Source organism: Buteo buteo, chromosome 5 (genome assembly GCF_964188355.1).
Source record: "Buteo buteo chromosome 5, bButBut1.hap1.1, whole genome shotgun sequence".
NCBI lineage: Eukaryota > Metazoa > Chordata > Aves > Accipitriformes > Accipitridae > Buteo > Buteo buteo.
In genome coordinates, this window is record NC_134175.1 from 3,151,681 (window position 1) to 3,174,195 (window position 22,515).

A 22,515-nucleotide genomic window follows, 5' to 3' on the forward strand; every position below is an offset into this window, starting at 1 on the left:
AAAGAGCACCAGGGTCGCTCCGCTCCGGGGGACCGGCCCCGCCCGGGCCGAGGACCGGCACCGGCGAGCTGCGCGGCGCGCCCGCCCTCCAGCTCTATGGCTGGCGACGCGCTATCTCCGCCGCCGCCGCCGCCCCGCCTCTCTCTCGATGGTAGGCGGCGGCCTCCGCCCCCTGACGCCCGCTCCGCGGTTGGCCGCGGCGGGGCGGCGCGGCCCTGGTGACACGTCCCGGCACCGCCCGCCGCCGGGCTCCCGCCGCCATTTTGTGCGAGCCGCGGCCGGGGCCGAGAGGGTTTCGGAGCCGCGGGGAGGGAGCTGGGCTCTTCCCTGCGCCGCCATGCCTTCCTCGCCGCTCCGCGTGGCCGTGGTGTGCTCCAGCAACCAGAACCGCAGCATGGAGGCGCACAACATCCTCAGGTAATCAGGGCCTGCCCGACCCCCCTCTTCCTTCCTTCCTCCGCCCGGCGGCGGTGGCGGCGCGGCCTGGCCCAACGCTGCCGGGCCCCGCGAGTGCGTCCTAGGCCCTGGCGGCCGCCTTCCGTACCGCATCGCGGCCCCTTCCTCGGCCGCTGTGAGCGCGGACGCTGGCTGCCTTGCCTGCCCCGGAGCTGGGCTCGAGTGGGCTGTCGGGGCAGCGGGGCGCCGCGCCGGCTGCGGTCGGAGGCCCTGCTGGGGGCCCGCACCTGACCCCGCTAGGCCCAGAGGCTTGGGAACCTCATCCTGTTGGCATCCTGTCTCCTCCGGAGCCTGGCCCAGGCTGGGTGCGCCGGAGCGGCCGGGGCGGTGGGGTCTGCTCCACCATCGTTGGCGGACCTCCGGATCCAGTGCTGCGAAACACGAGCTGGCGAATTCGACAGGCGCAGAACAGCTCCCGTGTCTCGGCATCTGAAAACTTAAATGCTTCTTTTCTCTTTTTGTTTTTTTCTCCCTCCTCTTTTTTTTTTTTGTTTTGTTTTTGTTTCTTTAATGCATCCGAAGACTGGAGCCGCTCTGTGCACTGAAAGGGAGCCTTTTCCTGTTGCAGGAAAACTGGACAAAGTGTTTGGTTCAGAATGTTAAATGTCTTTGAGACTGTGAGGGTTTATCTATTGAGCACTGCAAGTATTTTCAGCTTGGCTGAATTCAAAAGGGGAGGTGGGAGACTGGGGATGGACTGACGGACGGGAGAGACCTGATCTGCCTGAAGTCATGTTCCTAAATCTTCCCTAGGCACTGCAGGGACACGACGAAGGTTTTGGGGGTTTTTGTTAAAAGTTATGCAAAGTAACACTCACGTTAAAATACACATATTGCTAGCATAATAAGCCAAACAACTAGGTGTAAATTGTGTGCTACATTTAAATAATAAACAGCCACCTTGAAATGAATAAATAATCGAAGCATCTGGTCTGGCAGCCATCTTACTGTGAGCAGCATATGATGCTGTTAATGCTTAAACTTGGCATCAGATGTTACCTGTGGCAGTTCTATGAAGACATGATGTTACCAATAGCTGCTTGGGGGGGATGCTATTCTGTTGTTTTTCTGCTAATAATACTGGAACTAAGGAACTAAGGACAAAGTTAAATTTACTTCTAATGTCTAGCCTTCCTCTCTGTTTTTGCAGAAGAAATAAATCACTTCTGGTGTGACTGATGTTCTTGTGGCAAACGTGGCAGGGAAATGTTATTTGAAAGTCTCTTCTCCCTTAAGATTTTAATTAAAAATTAACAAAATATATGTATTTGGAAAACGTTCAGCAACAGCCTACATAATTGTAGCAACAATAGCATAAATGGCAAAATAGAGATGAACTGCTGATGCTGTTCTAAAGAAATAACTAGCCCATGCAATGAGAATGGTCATTTGCCAGTAAACTTCACGAAAATGTCTGCATTGGCTCAAAGCCAGTCTGATTTACCAATGCAGGGTAATGTCTTCCTCTGTATTGCACTGCAGTTTGAAAGAACACATGATTAAAAGAGGAAGAAGAGTTAGGAAGAAATTTAGGTATTATGAAACTTAAAGGTATTTTGTTAAGGGATTAGAAGACTTTAAAGGATACAAATTCTATAGAACTGCAGGTGACTATTTGAAAACAAAGCCTGGAGTCCAGTCTTCAATGTTGAACACCTTAATGAACATACATAAACAGTGCTTTGTAATATGTAGCCTGAAATCTTGCTGTAAGTGTTTTATACAGGCTTTTTTGAAAATATTTATTCTAGAAAATGTATAGAAATGAATTTTTTTGTTGAAGTGTTTGTCTTGTATTTGAGTCTTTTAGATTTTTGTAATGCTGTAAGTCAGGTTTCAGAATTAACTTTTCTAGTCTATTCAGTGTTTTAATGAATTACAGGTTTTAGTTAATTCAAATTTTTTGTGTAGAATTTTTATCAGTAAGTGTGCTTTTTCCATTCTTCAGTTTACAGAGGAAAATATCTATCAGTAAGGCAAGCTTATTTTACTTTCCAAATGTTAGGCCTACCTAGTGCCTACTAAAAATTGAACTTAATAGTATACTACTTCCTTGTAAAGCAAATTTTAACTTCTGATGCATTTGCAAAATATAAAATTTAGCCCTCTACCTTTAACATCTAGCTGAAATGTTCCATTTACCTGGTATGCTTTTCTTGGAAGCACCTGCAGTCCATCACTTCTTGCTTTTATGTTTCTTCTTGGTGGTTTATCCTTTTTAATGCATGAAATTTTGAAGTGGTTTAATCAGGCTTAATTTAACATCTTAATGTACTTACTTTTTGTAACATTCTGGTGTTCTCTCTCTTTTGGACTCCGAAAAGCAAGATTGTAATACATACTTTGCACACTTCAACAGTTTGGGGGGGGTGGGGTGTTTGTTTGGGTTTATTTTTCTTTCTCTCTTTAAACTTAATGTACCAGATAATAAGAGTTACCTTTTTTTGGACACTTACAAACTTTTTTTCCTTTTAAATTGCAGTGGTTCATTCCAAAAGAGTTTGCAATGAGTCTCACTTGCCAACCTGAATTTCTCGTTCGTCCTTACTGTACTTGATTTCTCTGTGCAGCCACTTGTGCTTCTGGGAAGCAAATGCATGCATTAGATCTTTTTCATATCTGAATAATCAATCTATCAGTTTCTACTGTTATCTTTGTTCAGTATAGTTTCCGTTTGCTTTGTAGTGTGCATGCATATTTTCTAATTAACCAGGTTTGAAACATTTTGTTCTAATCTTCCAACGGAAGTCAGACTGAAGGTCTTTTGAAGTTTGTTGATACAATAGTTACCATCACCATAGGGGTATGCTGAGACACTAAAGCAAAGGGGAAAGAGGAAAAGCAATAAAGACTATGCAGAAAGACATAATCTTTCCTTAAAAGCTGTCAAACTGGATATCTGTCTGTAACCAGTCCCTAGGTCAAATCTTACTCATCTTAAATTTCTTGCTTTTACAAATATAATTTGTATGTAGGTCATGGTTGGGTTTGTGTTTTTTTTTTTTTTTTTTTTTTTTTTAGCCATAGAGTGTGCAGACTTAGGCCATGGTTCTCCTTCAAACATAGAAGAGGAAGGTGGAAGGGTAACACTTCTCTTGCTACCAGACTTCATTATACAGCAACTTCAACATTTCTGTTTGGGTATATTTATTTGGCAGTACCCTGATGGCCTTTAAAAGGAAGTTACAGTTTCAAACTCTCCCAGTGTGTAGGAGGTGCTCTAGTGACTTTGTATTTTCAGGCTCTTATGGTAGAGACACCCTATCTCAGTCTCCTGAGTTCAGGGTCTCAGTGTTACTCCTGATAATGAAAACTTGTAGGATACTGATATGTGCTTAAGGTACATATATGTTCCTTTGTTTTAGGAAACTAAATGTGTTAAGAAATTAGGAGTGTGAATATGAGATAGTCTTAGTGGCAGTGAACAGATTTAAATACTGAAACCCTAGTAGCTGAAACTTAAATTTCATATTGATATTATGATTTGTAGTTCAACGTTGACCATGTAAGAGAACTGAAGTTGAACCTTTGCAGTTTACATAAGTCACCAGTCACAGCTTCTGTCAGCAGCTAAATGCAGTGAGGTATTGAAATTTGTAGTGCTTAATTTAAGAAATCTTAAATTGTATTGATAAACCATCAAGAAGAAGGAAATGTTTAACATTTTTATATTAAAACACTTTCATTTGACAGCTTATCAGTGATAATGCCAATTACAAAAAGTTGTTAATGTTTTAATCAAAGTTAGTTAACAGTGCTTGTGTTCCTGCTGTTCCACCTGTGGGGTGGGGTTTTGAGGGGTTTGGGTTGTGTTTTTTTTTTTAATATTGATTGGATAGCATAAGGTGTTTTTGAAGTGGTCTAGGAGGAGAGCACTGTTGCTAGTTATTTTCCTGCTACATGTTGTGGAAGGGGATGTATTAAAATTAGTGATTTGTCCCCTGAAAATATTTACCACTGTGAGTGGTAATGCAGGATTTATTGTGTTTGCTGTAATGTTTAGTGAAACTTATTACTGGCCATTGGAAGAAGAGAAGCTGTACTGTTATGACATTACAGTAAGCTGAAAAATACCTTAATGTAATAAGCACGTGTGAGATCCCAAAATAACAATGAAATGGAAGAAAGGTGTGGATAAAAGTTCATGTCAATCTGCATGGATTAATATTACTTCTCTCAGTGCCTGAAACCGAGTGTTAACAATTCTGTCATGTGTTAGTGCTTTGTTAGTGTAGTCCAATGTTGATCTCTGCTTTCAGCAGCAGTTGTATCCCAGATGAGAAGTATTTGCAGTGAGCTCTGAGATTCTTCCGAGTCAAATGGAATGACTGTTTTCAGGTTCTTCAGTTAAAAGTCTATAAACTCATGGGCACATGAGTGGTGCATGTGATCTCATTGAAATGAGCTTTGGACTTAAACTGAGGTGAGCGTACTTGCCAAAAATGAGATCTGTATACTGGCTTATATTTGTACTTAGTATATTGATAGTTCAGATACCCTGGTCTTAATAGTATTAATAGAAACAGCTTCCTGAAATTTTGTAACATTCACAGGTCTGCTAATGTTTAAGCTTCACATTTTCAGAAATCAGTGCTAGGATAGTATATTAGTATATCTTACCCTTCACTGTTTATGGTAAACTTGAAGCTCATTATTTTCCATCTTCTGGGTAGTTTTATTAGGCCAAGTACCAATACTAGATATATTTCTTGTAGAAAGTGTTCATTGTTAAAAGGCTGTGCTACATTACAACAGATACTTGATGACTCGCTAAACTAGATCTGTCCAGCTGCTTAATAAAAGCAGGCTCTGTTAAATAATGGTTCTGTGCAGGCATTCTTCCCTCTCCCCCGCCCTCCAATTGTTGCAAGAAATGTGTTGAAACATTTTCAGAATATTTCATAATAGTACACCTGGTGCATTGTTGTGGTTTAACCCCAGCCAGCAACCAAGCACTACGCAGCTGCTTGCTTACTCCCCCTTGGTGGGATGGGGGAGAGAATCAGAAGGGTAAAAGTGAGAAAACTTGTGGATTGAGATAAAGACAGTTTAATAGGTAAAGCTAAAGCCGAGCATGCAAGCAAAGCAAAACAAGGAATTCATTCACTATTTCCCATCAGCAGGCAGGTGTTCAGCCATCTCCAGGAAAGCAGGGCTCCATCATGCCTAACGGTTACTTGGGAAGACAAATACCATAAGTCTGAACATCCCCCCTTTCCTCCTTCTTCCCCCAGCTTTACATGCTGAGCATGATGTCATATGGTCTGGAATATCCCTTGGCTCAGTTGGGGTCAGCTGTCCCGGCTGTGTCCCCTCCAAACTCCTTGTGCTCTCCCAGCCTACTCACTGGTGGGGTGGTAAGAGGAGCAGAAAAGGCCTTGACTCTGTGTAAGCACGGCTCAGCAATAACTAAAACATCCCTGTGTTATCAACACTGTTTTCAGCACAAATCCAAAACACAGCCCCATACTAGCTACTATGAAGAAAATTAACCCTAGCCCAGCCAAAACCAGCACATGCATAAATAGTGTAAAAACTGTACCCTATAGTCTCAAAGCATAAAATTCCATGCGAGAAATGCATATTCTGGCTGTTCAAGGAAGTAATTTTCAATGGGTTCTGTGCATTAAAAGCACAGATTTTTGATGTGTGGAACTTCAAATGAAGATTTCTGTTTTGCTTTATATGAGATCATGTGAACTTGAAGGACATTTCTTACAGCTGGAGATGGGCTTCTTAATGTATGTGACCCAAGTAGACCTATTTCAAAGAATAACATTAAAGGAAAAATTAAAAGTTAGGAGGAAAGCATAGAAGAAAATACTCTTCCATCATAATGTTACTGCTTTGCAGTAATGTGGGAGAGAAGGAAAGAAGGCAGAAAGTGCAAGGTGCCAAAGCACTATTTCTCAGTTAGTTGATATTAAAATTCTTAGTAAAATAGCTTCAAGTGGTAGATATAGAAAGGAAAGAAGAAGGGCGAGACACCTGGAAAACCATCAATTTGAAACATTAACATTTTGGGACTGCAGTTTGTTCTGTACATGTTATGGGTCTCTTCATGTCCAGCAGAAGAATAAAAACTTGGGTCTGGAAGTATTGCAGGGAAAATAAACTAAATGTAACTGGTGCAGTAATGAGTCACCATTAATGTGATGGAGGGCTGGGAGGGGGAAAGAATTGCACTTTTTTCTACTTGTATCCGTTTTCAGTCATTAGTCCTTCAGAAAGAAGCAAAAAATCATCATGTATCCTGTCTGTTTACAGAAATAGGAACCTATAAATAGTTGCTGGAAGAAAAAGTGTAGTGAAGCAAGAAGAGAGAAAGGAGGGGCTGTGTTCCAATAGGACAGATTAAGGGAAATAACACTTGATAGTTGCATAGCAGTGTTTGAGCTTGGGGCAAAGCTTGATCACAGTGTCTCCATAGAAGCTTTTTGGATCACTTCAAAGTCACCGTTTGAAGGCAAACATGCACTTTGAATTGGTGTCTTCTGTTGAATTTCCTTGCTATCTTGTATGTGAAGACCAAGGAGTCAAGGTGTGACTCTTGAGCTGGTTCCCAGTCTCCTGTTTGCTCTTCTCAGAAGAAGGCTCTACAATTATTATTTTTTTTATTTTCAGGGGAGGAGAGGGCAAGTGTTGGGTTGTTTGTTTGCTTTTTGTTTCTGTTTTAATGTTCACTCAGTCTCTGCTAAATCATTGAAGCTGAAAGTGTGAGTCCTTAAAAAAAATCAGATTAAGCCGTGGTCTTGATGTGTTTCAGAAGTTAGATTGTCATTATAAATTCAAATGTGTCAGCATTCTAGACAAGTGACAGTATTTTACCATGTAACTTTGTCCATTAGACCACCAGAAAACAATCTCTTTTTGGTCCTGTTACTCAACGAATATATTGTAATGTTTCTTAACATTACTGAAGGATTTTTTGAGGTTCAAGTAGGTGTATTTAGGTTAATCAGAAGTAACATTTTGGCATTAGCCCTAAAGACAAGCAGGTTCCTGCCTCTTTTTTTTATTACAATTATTAAACAAGAAGTTGTTCATAAGAATGGAATGAAGCTATCCCTTACCCAAGAGTTTTAGGTACCAGCCAGCAGAATATCTGCCCCACTTCTGTAAAGGTAATTACACAGTATGTTTTTCAGTCCACTTGAGAAAAGTGCAAGGCACACAAATGTTTGTACTAGGCTAATTAAATTACACTAGAGGTAGTTTTGGCAGCATAGTTAGGGGGATAACGTAGTTAGCCCAGCAACTTTAGCAGAATGCATAAGTGTTGATCTGTTGGTATTGCTACTTACTTTCTTATATCAAGACAAAACCATCTCTGCCTATAGTGTATTGTCCAAGAGTGAATACAGAATGCATGCTTGTTGCAAATCCAAGATCCCTGAAAGCACGAAAGAAATATCCGAACACTATGTACCGTAATTCTAAGAAAATTTCATATGAAATGTAAGTGCTCCTTTAGAAATGGTGTGTGAGTTTCAATTGTAACTGCAGTTGTCACTGCAAGGAAATAAACACATTGGGTATGCTTGGCAATTTAGTTGATAAGAGTTGCCCAGCTGTTTGGTTGTGATTTGGCTGATCACCAAGAGGTGTTTTTAAAATTCAGTATGTGTTCTTCAGCACTTTGGTGTTTAATGTCCATCCAGTCTAATCACCTTTCCCCCCCCCTCTTCCCCTCTGTCTTTCAGCAAACGAGGATTCAGTGTCCGATCCTTTGGAACAGGGACTCATGTGAAACTGCCAGGACCAGCACCGGACAAGCCGAATGTTTATGATTTCAAAACAACATATGATCAGATGTACAATGATCTGCTTAGGAAAGACAAAGAACTGTATCCCTGTGGCATGGCCTTTTTAAAAAATCCAATATGGTTCATCCTTGAAAGGTGTAATTCATTATTTGGCATTATGCAGTAGGAATATATAGTTGCTTGACTGGCAAACTTAATGTTTTAAGTTTATAGGAGGTTTTTTTTACAATGGGCCTCTAATGCTCCCTTGTAAATTGCTATTGAGTTACAATGCACACATTCAGAATGCTCTTTTGTAGTGTGTTAACATGTTTAGCTCTTGAATGAAAGCACATTAATACTATCACAGATTGTCCATTACCTCCACTGCACTGTGGATTGTATTTTCTCAGTGCAAAGACTGTCCTGATATTGGATATGAGAAGAGCGACCACCTCGACATTAATGTTGTATTTAGCTCAGACAAACTGACAGGTAAGGTTTACAGTATACTTTCTCTGGGAGAGAGGATACCTTTCATTAAAGAGTTCACCCTTCTCAATGAGAATTTCTTGATACATGATTTGATCTGTGCACCGAAAAAAAATAAAAATCCTATAGTATATTATGAAGAATGGACATAGGAGAGCCCAATAACGTATTTAGTCCTGGAGAGCAGAGGTGATCAAGGTTATGCACACTACTTAAAACCATGACTAATGTCAAACTGCATGATTTTAAAACATCTATGTTTAAAGTTGATTTTTCTTTTTTCTTTTTTTAAGAAAACCCAGAAACCTACAAAAATTGGGGTACTCATTCTAGATATTCTTTTCTCAACAAGGGATATGTTTTTTTTATTATTATTACTTTATTTTAATCTTAAATATGAAAGAGAAAACTTACCCTAAATAAGAGATTCAGTATATGCTGAATTTCTACTTAAAAGATAGAGGACCCTTTAGAGTCCCTTTAGAGTATCCCCAAAATTAATCTTAGGAATTTAATAGAACAGTCTCCGCACATTTTTGCAGTATAAGTTTTTTTCCTAAAATCTTGGGTATGGCCATCTGAAGATCCACCAGGAGTATTAACACGGTTTAAATGGCTTAGTTGTACTCAAACAGCCCAGTTTTCTTGCATTTTTTTTTTTTAAAAATTGGAATAAGACTAAACAGGTTGTCAGAGACTAGAAAACTTGGAATGTGATAGAAACCAGTTCAGGCTGTTACCAAGGGGTCAGCAAACTCAATAACTTTTTGAAAGATAGCTCTGCAGTTGTTTGGTAGCACAGATTATACTATGGCTTACTACTACTACTGAGCAAATTCTTTGTTGTATTTGCTGACCAGAAGTAGTAAATTGGAGCTCCCCAAGACCCAAGAGTGGCAGCTTCTTTTGCACTGGGCATTGAAAGACTTCTGTTAAGGGCTGGGCTGTTTGATTAAAGCTATACAGCACAGTGAGAACTGATTAAACATTGGAATACCTTTCTGCCTGGTGTTCCACACAAATGGTGTGCCTTGCAGAGTTATTGGCTTCCTAATATCTAATTAGAGGTCCTTTTTTAAAAAAATTCAAAATGTAGGATATAGCTGTAATGAATCACATGTGTTATGTGCTGGGTTTGTTTTTTTTTTAATCCCTCTGCCTATAGAGAAAAGGAAAATCTTGCAAACCCATCTTAACGAGGTATGCCATATCTTGATTAAAAAACAATTGCTTCAAAAGAAAATTATTTGGATTGAGAAGTAATTTTAACAAGTACTAATGAGTTGTAATTTCCTTGTTGCCTTCCTCATTGCTACTGTACTGAATAGAGCAATGCTTTAAGATTAAAACCAACAGAAAGCCTACCTAGTCCCCCCCCCATTCAGTTTATTTTGGAGTTACCATTTTGGTTCTGCTCTATGCTGGAGATGGTTGCTGTGTTCCCCAAATGTCACTTAAACCTTTTCTCAAGATAAAAGAAAGCAAGTTTAAACAATAGCCATTGCAAGGAAAATAGAGCAAGAACAATTGCCTCTACATCTTTGCATTTTTGATTCTCGGATAATGTAAATTAAGGTTTTTGGAGTGAAGACTTTTAGTGCATAAAGCAACTCCATTTCCAGAAATGGGTTTTGAGGGTAAAGACTTTTACAGTAACCAAAACTAGACCTACTCTCATCAGAGTTGTGGAGTAGTTTTTTGTGAACCAGGGCCATGTGTACTCTCAGGTTTTTTGGGTGAGCATTGCTTCCTAGAGGTGATGGGGTATGCAGACATTACCTGCTGAAGGGTGGGAGGGCCTGCTCTTCTCATGGGCTTTGAGTGTAATTGGTATGGGGAAACAAAAGAAGGTGTGGTTCTTCATATGATTTAGCTTCTTGTTCTGTTCCCCAGCCTTGCTTTCATCAGTTAAGTGGAGATGATCATCATCTGTAGCCTTTCCACGTAGTTTGAAATAGTGTATCTTGGTGACAACTGTCTGCTTGTTCCCACATTCCGTTGATGGGATGCATGAAGTGTCAGTGCTCAGCATTCAGTACTGCATCACTTAGGAGTGATGTCCTTTCTCCAGTTCTGCATGCCAACGGGGTCCAAGGCATTATGGACGCTAGATACTTAGGGAAATTGTGGCTGTAAGGGACTTAGAATGGTCTCTGGCCAGCCAAGTAAATTACCCGTTTCAGAAAGCAGTAGTCTCAAACAGAAACAAGCTTCTGCAGTGTTGGACATCAGTCAGAGCAAGGTTAAAAGTGTGTTAGACTGAAAAGATCCATTGAAACTCTTATTCATTTGTGGAAAGGGGGGAGAACTATCAGAAACTCACTCTGCAGAGACTAAAAGCACCTTCATTGCGGCTAATTAGTGGAATACAGAGCATAAGCTTACATACCTTGAAGGCATATGTTGAATTTCAGAAGCACAGAAATAAGGGATTAATGGGAGTCAGGCATACAGATTCAGTTGAGTAGGTGGTTACAGTATAACTAAAATGGAAGTACTTCAAAGCTTTTTAAGATGTGGTAGTTAAACCTTACAGTTAAAGTGAGTACCCACATCTACCATTACATTTTTAGAATATAGCATTTAAATTCCCTGAGTCCTAGTAGAGGGCTGCGGCAAAATCATTTAAGGATGTTCTGAATGTGGCTTTTGGTTGCTTTTTAAAATTTTATTCTATTATTTCTAGGAGAACAATAGAGAGTTCTACTACTAATTTGTAGGAGACATGACCATGGTCTATGGTACCTCTATCGGGCTATGCAGTGTAGTGTAGATACACTACCTTGCTGTATTAGCATGTGTAAGCGGACATCTCAAAGATGAGCCACTATATGATTACTTGCCCCTTACAGCTGTGTGAAAGGGATTTAAGGACTCAGTTCTAATTATATGGTGGTGACTTTAAAGATGAAACAAAAATAGAGGAAAATTGGTGAGCCTTGCCTTCAAGTGAACGCAAAAACTAGTCAAGGATGAAACTTTCTAAATGCCAATTTCAGTCTGCAGCAGCAATTGATTTTATGCCCAGGGATAGGAACTGTTCAAGTGGGAATTTGACCAAAATTCTGCAGCTGTAGCTCCTGGGTTTTTTATCAATATTAACTGACTCCATGATTGATTGTTTCTTTCCCTTTCTCAACACTGATGTATCTGTGTCCCTCAGATGGAAGATACCTAATGATTTCCATAGATCAGTTTTTTTATTAGGATTTCTAGGCAGCCTACCTCTACTCTGCAAGCTTGGCCTCCTGCTCTGTTTCTTACTTTTTTGACCTCTTCTTTTAATTTGACCTGCTTTCTAACTGTAGATAGTATTCCAGTTTTAGATCTGTAGATGATATAAATTTGGGGGGTCAGAACATGTCCTCAAGAAACTACTAAAGGTGTACTTCAGTTAGCAAGGAAGATGTTTCTGAAATGAAGAAGGAAAAACTGGCTTGGTATGTCTCACTCAAAGACATAAGGATTCTCTTCTGTAAAAAAAAAAAAAGTAGTGATAATCTAGGTGATTGGGATCTAGTTTTTTCTCTGTGAACTCCATATTTAAGCTGGATAGCCATGTGGTACTTTTTGTGCTATTGCTGATGTGCGGTGGTTGGTTGGTTTTTTTAATAGTAGCCTTCACGTTCAGAACAAGTGGAACCAGTTTCTTCTGCTATATACAGACCACTTTGCCGGTAAATATTCGTAGCATCATGGTCTCCCCGTAGCTAACACTTATCCTTGGTTTATCTGCCAGTCTTCCATCTGCCTAAGAAGATGTGCTCTATTAACTGGTAAGATGCATTGTGGTAGAACATCAGTAGAGGAAAATGTGGTGGCTTTGGAGCAAGCGTAGGCTGGAGTGACTATGTATAGCAGTTCCAGAATTGAAGCGGGGGGGAATCTGAAGCAGGTTCTGGCATGCACAAGATCTTCACAGGGTCTAGATGAACAAAACTGAAATCTTTATTTCCCTACAGAAGATGGGGAAGGCCAATGGAAGTATATGAGCTAAATTGGCTTCACTAGAACTGTGTAGGAGAAAGGTTTGTTTGTTTGTTTGTTTGTTTGTTTTTGTGGTGCCTTTCCCAAAACTTTTCAGTCCCACTTGAGACACCATCTCCTGTGCTCATGAAGAGGAATAAACACAAAGAGGACTGGGACTAGCTGAGAAGAGGGTGCATCCAGAAGCAGTGAGGCTATATTGAGGAATAATTTTTCTGTCTTTGTAGGGTGGTAATGGAGGATCCTTTAGTGCTGAAATCTTAGTCAGGCATCACTGCCGTTAGGCTTTCCTTGCAGAAAAACTGCATTTCCTGTCTTGGAGTCAAGCTTAGCTTCATGGGACAGTACAATCTGAGTATTAATAGTCATCTCTTCCAGAAGGTTTCCTCTGCTCTCCCTTAACTGGAAGAAAGGAATCAGCTTCTTGTGCTGTGTCTCTCAACTGGAGTAGAAAGTTACTTGGCATCAGCCACAGAATTCATAAGCTTACTGCTGAGATACTGCATATCTGTTGTAGTGTGTGTCGCTGGGTTCTGCTCAAGGCAAGAAACAGAATTTCTTGTTGGACCATGGTCAGACTATCTTACAGGTCACTAGAAAGTCATTCTGTATTCAGTCTGAAGGGTGGAGTCAATAAGAGATTAATATTTTTAAATCGGGGACTAAAACTGAAAAGAAATTGTCATAACACACCTAATAAACTAAAATTCTGTAAGTACGCAGCTAGTCCAGGATTACATCTACCACATTTTCCCAGTTAGGTGTCGCATATATCGTGAGCATAGTAGCATCTGTTTGTTACAGCCTTGATCTTAGTTGTTTAGAATTCCAGGGTTCATATAGTCAGATTCTTGAGAATTCTTGTTCTTGGCTCAGTTTGCTCTAATGTATCTTCTTAGCATTGGAGTAAACTCATGTGGAGAAGCTGGTTAGTAAGTAGTGGCTTTAGTCCATTTTCTTAGCCTGGTAAATAAGGGAATAGATGTAAGGATTTTGATTTCTGATATAGTTAGTCTGGAGCGTAAACCAGAATTTTTTGTCTGCGCTTCACACCTCTCAAATTGTTTGGTTATGTAAGGCCTTCCTTCCATTTGGGCTTACACTTTCATTTTCTTGAGAGATGTGTAGTATCAAATAATATCTTGGATCTTGCTGCTGAGTTGTGTTTTCCCACTTCTGAAAAATGGCATATGATACTGATACCCAGATGAATCATGGCTGGAGCTGATGACTGCAGGCATTGATAAGGAAAAGCTGTTGGAACCAAAGTTGGCAGTGACAGGAATATCTTGCTCTAAACCGCTTCCCCAGTTTCTTTTGAATACCATTTGTTTGTTGCAGAAACTTCTGCCACCTGTAACAAAGCTCTTAAGATCCATAGTACTTGAGTAGTAATTCCTGACAGTTCTGGATCAATGAACTACTCTAATACATGGAGCATTTATATTGGACCACTTTACTGGAGGCTGTACAAAGCAACCTTGAGTTGTTAATGGGGAAAGTTACCACTGCATAGGAGGACTAGTGAGATCTGCAGAACATCTGCACCCTGCTTGTTGGGGCCTTATAGCTCAATCTTGAGGAGTAACTTAATTAAATTCCAGTTCAGGTAAGCTCTTTGTGCATGTATTTATCTTACATTTTCATTTGGTTTTCTTCATGGATTTTGAACCGATAAACAGTCGTCAGCTTCTGTTCTGAGCTCTCATTCCAGCAGTCAGTGGGACAGTTTCTGTATCTCTGTAAACCACTTCAGAATGTTTTATTTTAGGTGTGTTTGGTGGTTTGCTTTTTGTTGGTGTTTTTCCATTTTTTTTGAAGCCTGACCTTGCAAAAGCTAAAAATGATTGAAATCATGGCCCAGTGCATGTCAGTGGCAAAACTTGTTTGGAATGCAGTGCAGTGCAAGTCTCATTTTCTTTCTTAATGTGTCTTTCAAACTACTTTAATACTTCTAGAAATAGAGGGAAGGGGTGAGGATGGAGAGTAGTGTTTAAACTGGATTTGAACAATCTTTTAAGAGGCACATTTCTGCAAATCCGTACGCTTCCAGCCATAAGCTGAGTTCCAATCCCTTTTTCTCCATGAAGAATCATAAGACCAAAACACTTCACAAAATCTCAGGCCTTTTAAAGGCAGCAGTTTTCAGGACTTTTTAGTTTGGCTTCTGATCAGACTGCCGTTAATCTTGGTTTCATTCACATTAAAAAGGAAATATTTAAAATTGTTATATATCTGTATGTTTTATATATATATTTTTATTATTATTTAAATATTATTTCCTCTGTATTTGAACTTCTGGGACATGGTAGGAACTACAGACTCCAGTTTAATATTAAATGTTTTTCAGCATATAAAACATCCTCTGCCATTCTGTCTGTCTTCTAGGTAGTCTTTGGAACGTTTATTTCCTTAAGCAAGGTGAGTTCTGAACAGATCCTCTAGAGAATTCTGACTAAAGGATCCTGTCCGAGGCTGATAACTATTGTAAAAATCCATTTAGAATTTGAGTGATTCCATTGACTGTTTCAGTCATAACGTATGAACTCTGTGAATGAACACATATGTTTGAATCTTTGTCTTTAAAAGGGCATTCTTGGAAGTAAAGGTGACACTTGGATCTGACACTTCACATATTTGAATGGATGTTAAAAAATAAGGCTACTCTAATGTCTAGCCAAAATATGTCCTTGCAGTTTGCTGGCCTCCTGAATGTACCATGCACAATTAGCATTGCTTAAATATGTTCTGCTGCATAAGAAGATCCTAATGCATTGGCTCTGTTGCTTGTGATGCAGCACGGGAAGCTTTCATAAGTAGTGTTAGTAAATGCAGCAAGACGTTGTTTGCTCTTTGCATAGCTAACTTCTTAGCATGGGTTTTCTTTGTTTATAGACTATCATCTTTGTAAGGGGCTTTATATAAGGGTAAGTAAAAAATTTTGCTGTTTCCGTTCTTGGGCATTGGCTTAGATCTTACTTGATCCTGTTGTAATCCATAGTTGATAAAAGCAGTCTGCAGCATAAAAATGAGCATGGCTATGCTTGGTCCTAGTTTGGCAATTTCATCCCACACTTGAATGAGGGGAGAGAAGTGACAGTGGACTACTGTTTCTTGCCTTGAAGAGATTACCTCAGATTAACACAACTTCTGTGCCAATGTAAGGGATGCTTATACATATTTTTTTCTTATATTGACTCCAAACCAATTTCCATCTTCAGGACAGTGACTAATTTCTTCAACTAGCATTAGTTGCAAGAGAGTAAAACCTCTTTGCCTGACTTCTGGGATGTTTATGCCATTTTTCTTGGATATGCACAAAGATTGTGAAAACATTTAACAGATGGACTGAAGGTATATTTCCACACAAAGCTTGCAAAGATATGTTACCCCTTCTTGTTCTTTGCTTTTGTATTTGTAACTAAAGATAAGGAATTTTTTGCCAGAGCATTTCATCTTGCAGCATTTTCTACTTAAAATTCCTATATGAAGTATTAATGTCATGTCTGCCACCTTTTAAAATGGTAGAGCTTTTAGGTATAAATCACATTTATTTCCATTTAGGCAAAGTTAGCACTCTCTTGCTGCCAGCATTGCTTCTTACTAAAGCTCCAAGTTAAGCAGCTCCATCTAATTGAGTCTTGTGGATTCATAGCTTCTACCTTTACTAAAGCATCTAGAAACTTGCAGCAAAACCAACAGTTTTAGAAGATAGTTCTGAAAAATGCAATTGTAAAGAAAGAAATTTCATTTCATGTACTGGGAAGAAATAAATCTTCATAGTTTTAGCAATTAATTTTAATGCTTTTGACTCTAGAGTGATCAAGTTATGTTTGTGTAAGACAAACCTTAACTCTTTTTGGTATGGAAGAGCAAGTGAAAGTTTGATGCTTCATCATTTTTGTTTAATGACTCTGATCTTAAAAATTTCTCAATACTGCCAGAGATACAAATTGTAGAAATTGAGTGAACTATGTCAAATTTTTCTGACTGTCTACATCTGAGATGGCTTATATGTCACCAGTTTCCATGAAGCGTTTTGAAAACTCACTTCTGTGTGGCTTGCCCCATGGCCACATACTATGGCATAAAACATCTTTCAGTGACTTAGAGGAGCGTTTTGAAAACTTCTGACAGATAGAAATGAAACATTGTTTGGAAACTTCGGGTGCATTTGGAAATGTGATCAATAACCCACATCTTGATGGAAGGAAGATCAGAAAAATGTGAAAGGTAAGAGAAATCTGAGTAAGATGGCCATTGTTGCCATTTTACCCTGGTCATATTCATTGTACTCTTAAGAGTATACAAGAGTGTGTGCAGGCATATGCTTCAAGCATTGGCAGAATTATTTGGATCACATTGTTTTGTGAAGGATAGCATATATCCTTCTATGTGTTTCAAATATAATTGTTCTGGCACTTGGGGATCCAGGTGGCAGATTTACTCAACTAGAGTAAATATAGTAAGGTTTCAGCAGTGGACCAACATACAAAAAAGTATTTAGCAGTGCAATTTAGAAGTCTAGCATGGGAATGGCAGAAGAGGTGTGTGCCAGTTTCTTACTTTCCATCTCGGTAGAAACAAGTTGGCTGATGCAGCTGTATTTATGAAATCCCACTCAATATAGAGAATAGTTGCTGGCATGGAATTCTTGTTGGAAGATCTTGTTCATGTATGCTGCTAGCGTACATGCAAGAAGTGTCTGAAGGGCTTCATATCCCAGATAGAGCTCAGTCAGCCACAAAAAATTCATATACCTGAAAGCTCTTTCCAGAAAAATTCCACAGTAATCTTCTGAGAGAAAGTCAGCAAAAGAGGGAATCTAATAGAAATACACATTTAGATGCCTACCTTTTCCAAATGTGATGCTGCTACTTTATGGTATGCTTATTTTTGACTGATTTGATACAAGGTAGTGAAAGCAGCGTTACAATCTGAAGTAGTGTAATTACTGAAGTCTGTCTTCAGGAAGAAAGAAATTCAGACTATCTTGCTGCCATATACCTCTGATTGGCATAGCATAGATACGTTTCAGGAAAAAACCCAAAGTGGCTAAAGTACTATATTTTCAGAAGATAGTGAGTTTGGGTGGGGGTGAGGGGGAGAAGGTGTTCTAGCTTTGTTGCTGCCCGGTGTCAGAAATGGCAGTCTTCAGGATCTTTAGAATTTAATGCAAGAATAGAGACATATTAATGACCAGTGTGGGAAGGGCTTACTGTGACAAGTGTTTACCCAAGTGTAAGCTTTGTAAAATTGGTTGTTAGTCAGGCTGTGGGTTAACCACATCCTTCTGTTCTTCAGTATCCTGTTTGTAGTGTTGCATTAAGGAATGTTTGCCACAGACCTCATCCAGCATGATTCTTGCTCTGCATGCTGCTTTTTAAAAGTGGTCCTGCTGACTTTATGAATGTGTTCTCAGGTTTCCCAAATGTGTTAAATGAAATGGCTTAATTGATTTAAGTTTTGTAATACTTGCGTTTTGCTTTATCTGAGTTACTCTATCCAGCTATAACTATTTAGTTGAAAATTGCCTTTGAGTTTTACAGTACAAAGCAATGACAAAAACGGAAACCAATTTGAAAATAGTTGTTGCTGACCCTGTTTCTCTGAGACATTAAATGGAATGACTAATGCTTTTCTCACAGACCTCTCCTCACAGCTGCCTGAAAGTACTCCCCCCCGCCCAATCCTACGACATTTGCTGCTCATCTTCTGAAATCTGGCACTTGTTTCTAAACCTGAGAAGAGCATCCAAAAGTAATGTGTGATACTTACGAATCCTCTTACGATTTCCTCTTGCTTGCCTACTGGTCCTGATGATGATTTCTGTATTCCTTTGTTACATGTCCATGTCATGTACTGGACTTAGGAGTAGTTTGAGCTGTCTTGCCAAGTGCCCAAGACACTGTAGATTCCAGCAATCAAAATCAAACTCCTCTTGAAGTACACATGTGGATGAAGTGCATAGTCAGCTAGCTGTTTGATGGCATAGTCAATCATGCCACATCTCTGAAGTTATCTTGTGTTCCGTCTCTGGTATCCTTGTCTTTCTGGTAGTCCCTTCAGTATGTCTGTGAGATCCCTTCTCCAGCTCTTTGGCAGTGGACTTTGCCATTGTGCCTGTTCTTTTCCCCTTTGGCAGCTTGTATCTGTCCAGTTTCATCCTCAAATATAGTTTCAGCTGTTCAGCACTGACAAGTCATTGTCTGGCACTTGAGTTCTAGGCTAAACTAAAGATTTTTTTCCTCCTTTCAGTGATGTGTGGGTATGTAGCCCTCAGCTCAGCCAGACTTGAGGAAATGAGCATGGCTAGCTTGTTATATTTGGACCAACTACTGTGTGTGTGCTCAGTTGGATTTTATCTGTGCAGCTAGTAGCTTAGAAATGCTATGTAGTTGTCCTTAGCGATAAAAAATAAGTGACACTTCAGTTCTTTGCAAGTCATTAATGCTGGCACAAATGTTGTCAGAAATGTTATTTAACCCAAATTAGTATTTTTGTGATATTTTTGGGATGGCATATTCTCAGTGTTAAGACTATAAGTTACACAGTGCCACAAAAGACTTGTGAACAAACTCTGGTTTGTACTAAAACCACACAATTTCAATTCCAAATGAAAGGTAATTTGCGCTTTGGATGTGGAATGTAGGCAGTTCTTGAAGTTGTAATCACAGTTGCTTGGAAAGTAGAATTCGTAGTGCTGATGCCCCTTTTTAGTCTTTTATTCCCTGTAAAAGGAACTGATTCTGAAGGTGCAAGAAAGTTGGGCAGTCTCACCCACACACACACTTCCTTTAAGGAAATGTCTAGTTCCTAGGCATTTTGCCAAGCAGCGTTTAACACAATGTATCTTCTTTTTATAATGCAGATACTAATAAATAAATTAAGATGATACGGAAAAGAGACCTGTAAAATGCCATTCATACTAGTGTGAGAAGTACTTTGCTGCTGTTTTTTCACAAAGAAGAATTGCAGTATTTGAGTACGATGACAGCTGCACTAAAGTGAATAATCAGCATGTCAGATTTGTTTGAAGATGTAGAAGCTTTGGGTGCCAGCCATTACTTCAAAGATGTTTTTTTCCCTAAAAAGTGTGTATACATTTTAGCAAATGTAGTTTGCCCAATTATGTTTAATAAATTGGTCTCTAGTGTCTCTTAGATGACTATGTAATTAATTTATGTACCCCAAAACTTTCAGCTCAAATCACTTGTAAGTTTCATTTTCAGTTTCACCTGGGAGTTAAACGTAGTGAATACATTGATCAGTAAGAGATCATTTTTCTTTCATCATACAGGATTTTAACTTTAAATAAGTCAATATATTGGTATATAAATTGTATAAGGCAACACTTAATCTGAGTTTAGTCATCTGCGGGCTAGTTGTCTTGATGGGACCTGGCTGGATGCCTTTATGCCAAGAGGAGAGGAAGGGGAATTTTTGATGTCTTTTTTTGTGGAGGGTGGAAGAATTAAAACAGAGTAGCTAGGCTACCAATATGCCAGATTCTTTCTCACCGACTATCAAGGAAGACTTTCTACCTTGATGACCTTAGATGTAGATGTTTACATACAACCTTCTAAACCTGCATGGTTGAATTCATCTAAATTTCTTCTTAAGGTATGAAAAATACTTCTGAAGGTAAATTGCCTAGGTGCAATGATTACCACCACTGAAATGCAGCTCTGTAAGCAACAGTGGTAAGAAATGAAAACAAGCCTTTGTCTTAAAATGCAGCATCATGTGCTGAAACATGAAGAAGTAGGCATGAAATTTAGTTTTCTTGCTTGTATTTCTTACATGGTGCTTGGTATCCAGATGGTGTTTTAGAAGTTCTGAAATACACATTCCTTTACAAACATGCAACTTAGATGGCCTGAGGTGGTGGTCATTCCTGTCTATCCATTCCTGAATATCAAGCTCGGAGGTTGAACTACTGTTGAAATCTCCTTGCTTAATTAATAGGGCATTCTGATTGCAGTTGGATGCTGAGCTCTGCAAAACAATAATTTAGTGGGAAACAGAACTCATCTGGCTGTGTCCGACTCTGATTTTAGTCCCGTTTTCCTGAATTTCTCATTCAGAATTTTGCAGTCTTGTTGTATATCTGAGATGGTAGGTGGATGCCCCATCATCCTAGTTACTGGGGAAAAAAACCTTACCATTAACTAGATTTATTCCCAGTGAAGTTAATGGCTATTCTTGATTCCTACTGCTCTGGGAAAAGAAGCAGTGATCTTGTACGCTGACAGATTCGAATGTGTCTACTGTTGTACAGTGTACCTCTCAACCTTTAACTGTCTGATCTTGGGATTTATCAAAGCCTTCTGTTTTTTCTTTGCTAATATGTTGCTTTTTGTCACCTCAAGTACAGGTTCTCTAAACATAATCCATAATAATTTCTCTGCAGACTAGTTGTTTTCTGTACCCTGTATCTTGCCATATGCTTTGTGCCCTAACGAGTATCTGTTTTTATTTAATGCAAATAAAACTTGGTTTTCTTACGTAATTTTCTATAAGCTTGTTTGGTGATAAAAATGCTCAAGTTACAGCCAGTACATTATTGTAATCTTGTCTTCTGTTTCTGAGCTTGCTTGCTTCTTGCTGTCCTCTTGTGCTTCTACTTGAGAAGTGTATTCAACATAAAACCTTGAGGTCTGGAAGTGATGGAGTGTCTAAGGCTGGGTTGGGTGTGACACATAGATAGCACTTCATATTGGGGGGTGAGGGGGGCCAGAATTCTTGTTAATGGGAAGTCAAATCTGATGCATTTGGCTATTATTTTAATGCAGATTATTTAGTACTTTTTCAGGTGCTGGCAGTCCACTTTAATATTGATGTATTGGGGGAATTGGTCTCAATATGTAGTTCTTTAGGGAATATGCCATATTTTATCCAGGAGCTATTTAAAAAAAAAAAAGTAGTCTATCCCTGCAGAGAAACTCCATCTCACTTTCCTACTAGATTCTGCTCTTTGATGTGAAGAAGAGAATGCCTAGACTCCCTTTAATTCTTCATAGACAGATTTACAAGTTGTTCTAAAGACCATCTTTAGCTTCCTAAAAAGTGGGCTTCAGAAATAGAACTTGGAATAACTGCTGTTCACGAGTATGGCTAAACAGAGGAATAAGTATATTGTTAACAGGCGTAGATGGGGAGATAGTGCTAACATTTTGAGTCAATAAAAAAAAATTAATTACACCATGAGTGATTTTTTTTTTATATATAAGTGTATGAGCATATTCAGTACAACTTTAACAGTTACAAAAATACAGACCAGACCCTGGAAGACCTAATTAGGACAGAGTGTAAATATGCAAGAGCATGTACTTGAGTGTTTTGGTTTGTTTTTATGTTAATTTTCATAATACCTGAATGGAGTAATGTGTAGCATCTGTAGGAGAAATTTTTATTGTCGTCATTGTTCTAAGTCTGCCTATCACTTCTTTTTAACATGTTTTACCCAGCTGACCTCTGACAGAGGTAATCATCATACAGTGTTAAGGGGCTGACTGATGTTGAAAAAGCTACATGCATTATTTTTTTTTCCTAGATTTTTTTTTTTTCTTAATGGATTTCCAACAACAGTTCTCACAAAATTATAGCCAGAAATATCTTTCAGGTTTGTAAGGATCCAATTTCCTAACAAAACCAGCAATCTATGTTTTACTGAATTTCATAGTCTGGTAACCACCAAGTTTTTGTCACTCTGTTCAACTACACAAGAAACACTATCAGCAAAACAGGACATTGGACACTTGTGAAGGCAATGCAATTGTTATGGTTACCTTTCAACATGGGAGTCGTGTATCTGGACATTGAAAAACAGTAT

General features: G+C 39.1%; 1 protein-coding gene across 1 annotated transcript in view; it reads left to right on the plus strand.

The window, feature by feature from the left end:
* Nucleotides 1–226: 226 nt before the first annotated feature.
* The window catches only part of SSU72 (SSU72 homolog, RNA polymerase II CTD phosphatase), a 33,046-nt gene continuing 10,757 nt past the window's right edge, over nt 227–22,515 (plus strand). The window contains exons 1-2 of the mRNA XM_075027213.1: nt 227–417; nt 8,160–8,303. Of these exons, the coding sequence (XP_074883314.1) occupies nt 338–417; nt 8,160–8,303 (224 nt within the window). The 5' untranslated portion in view covers nt 227–337. The remainder of the gene's footprint in view (nt 418–8,159; nt 8,304–22,515) is intronic.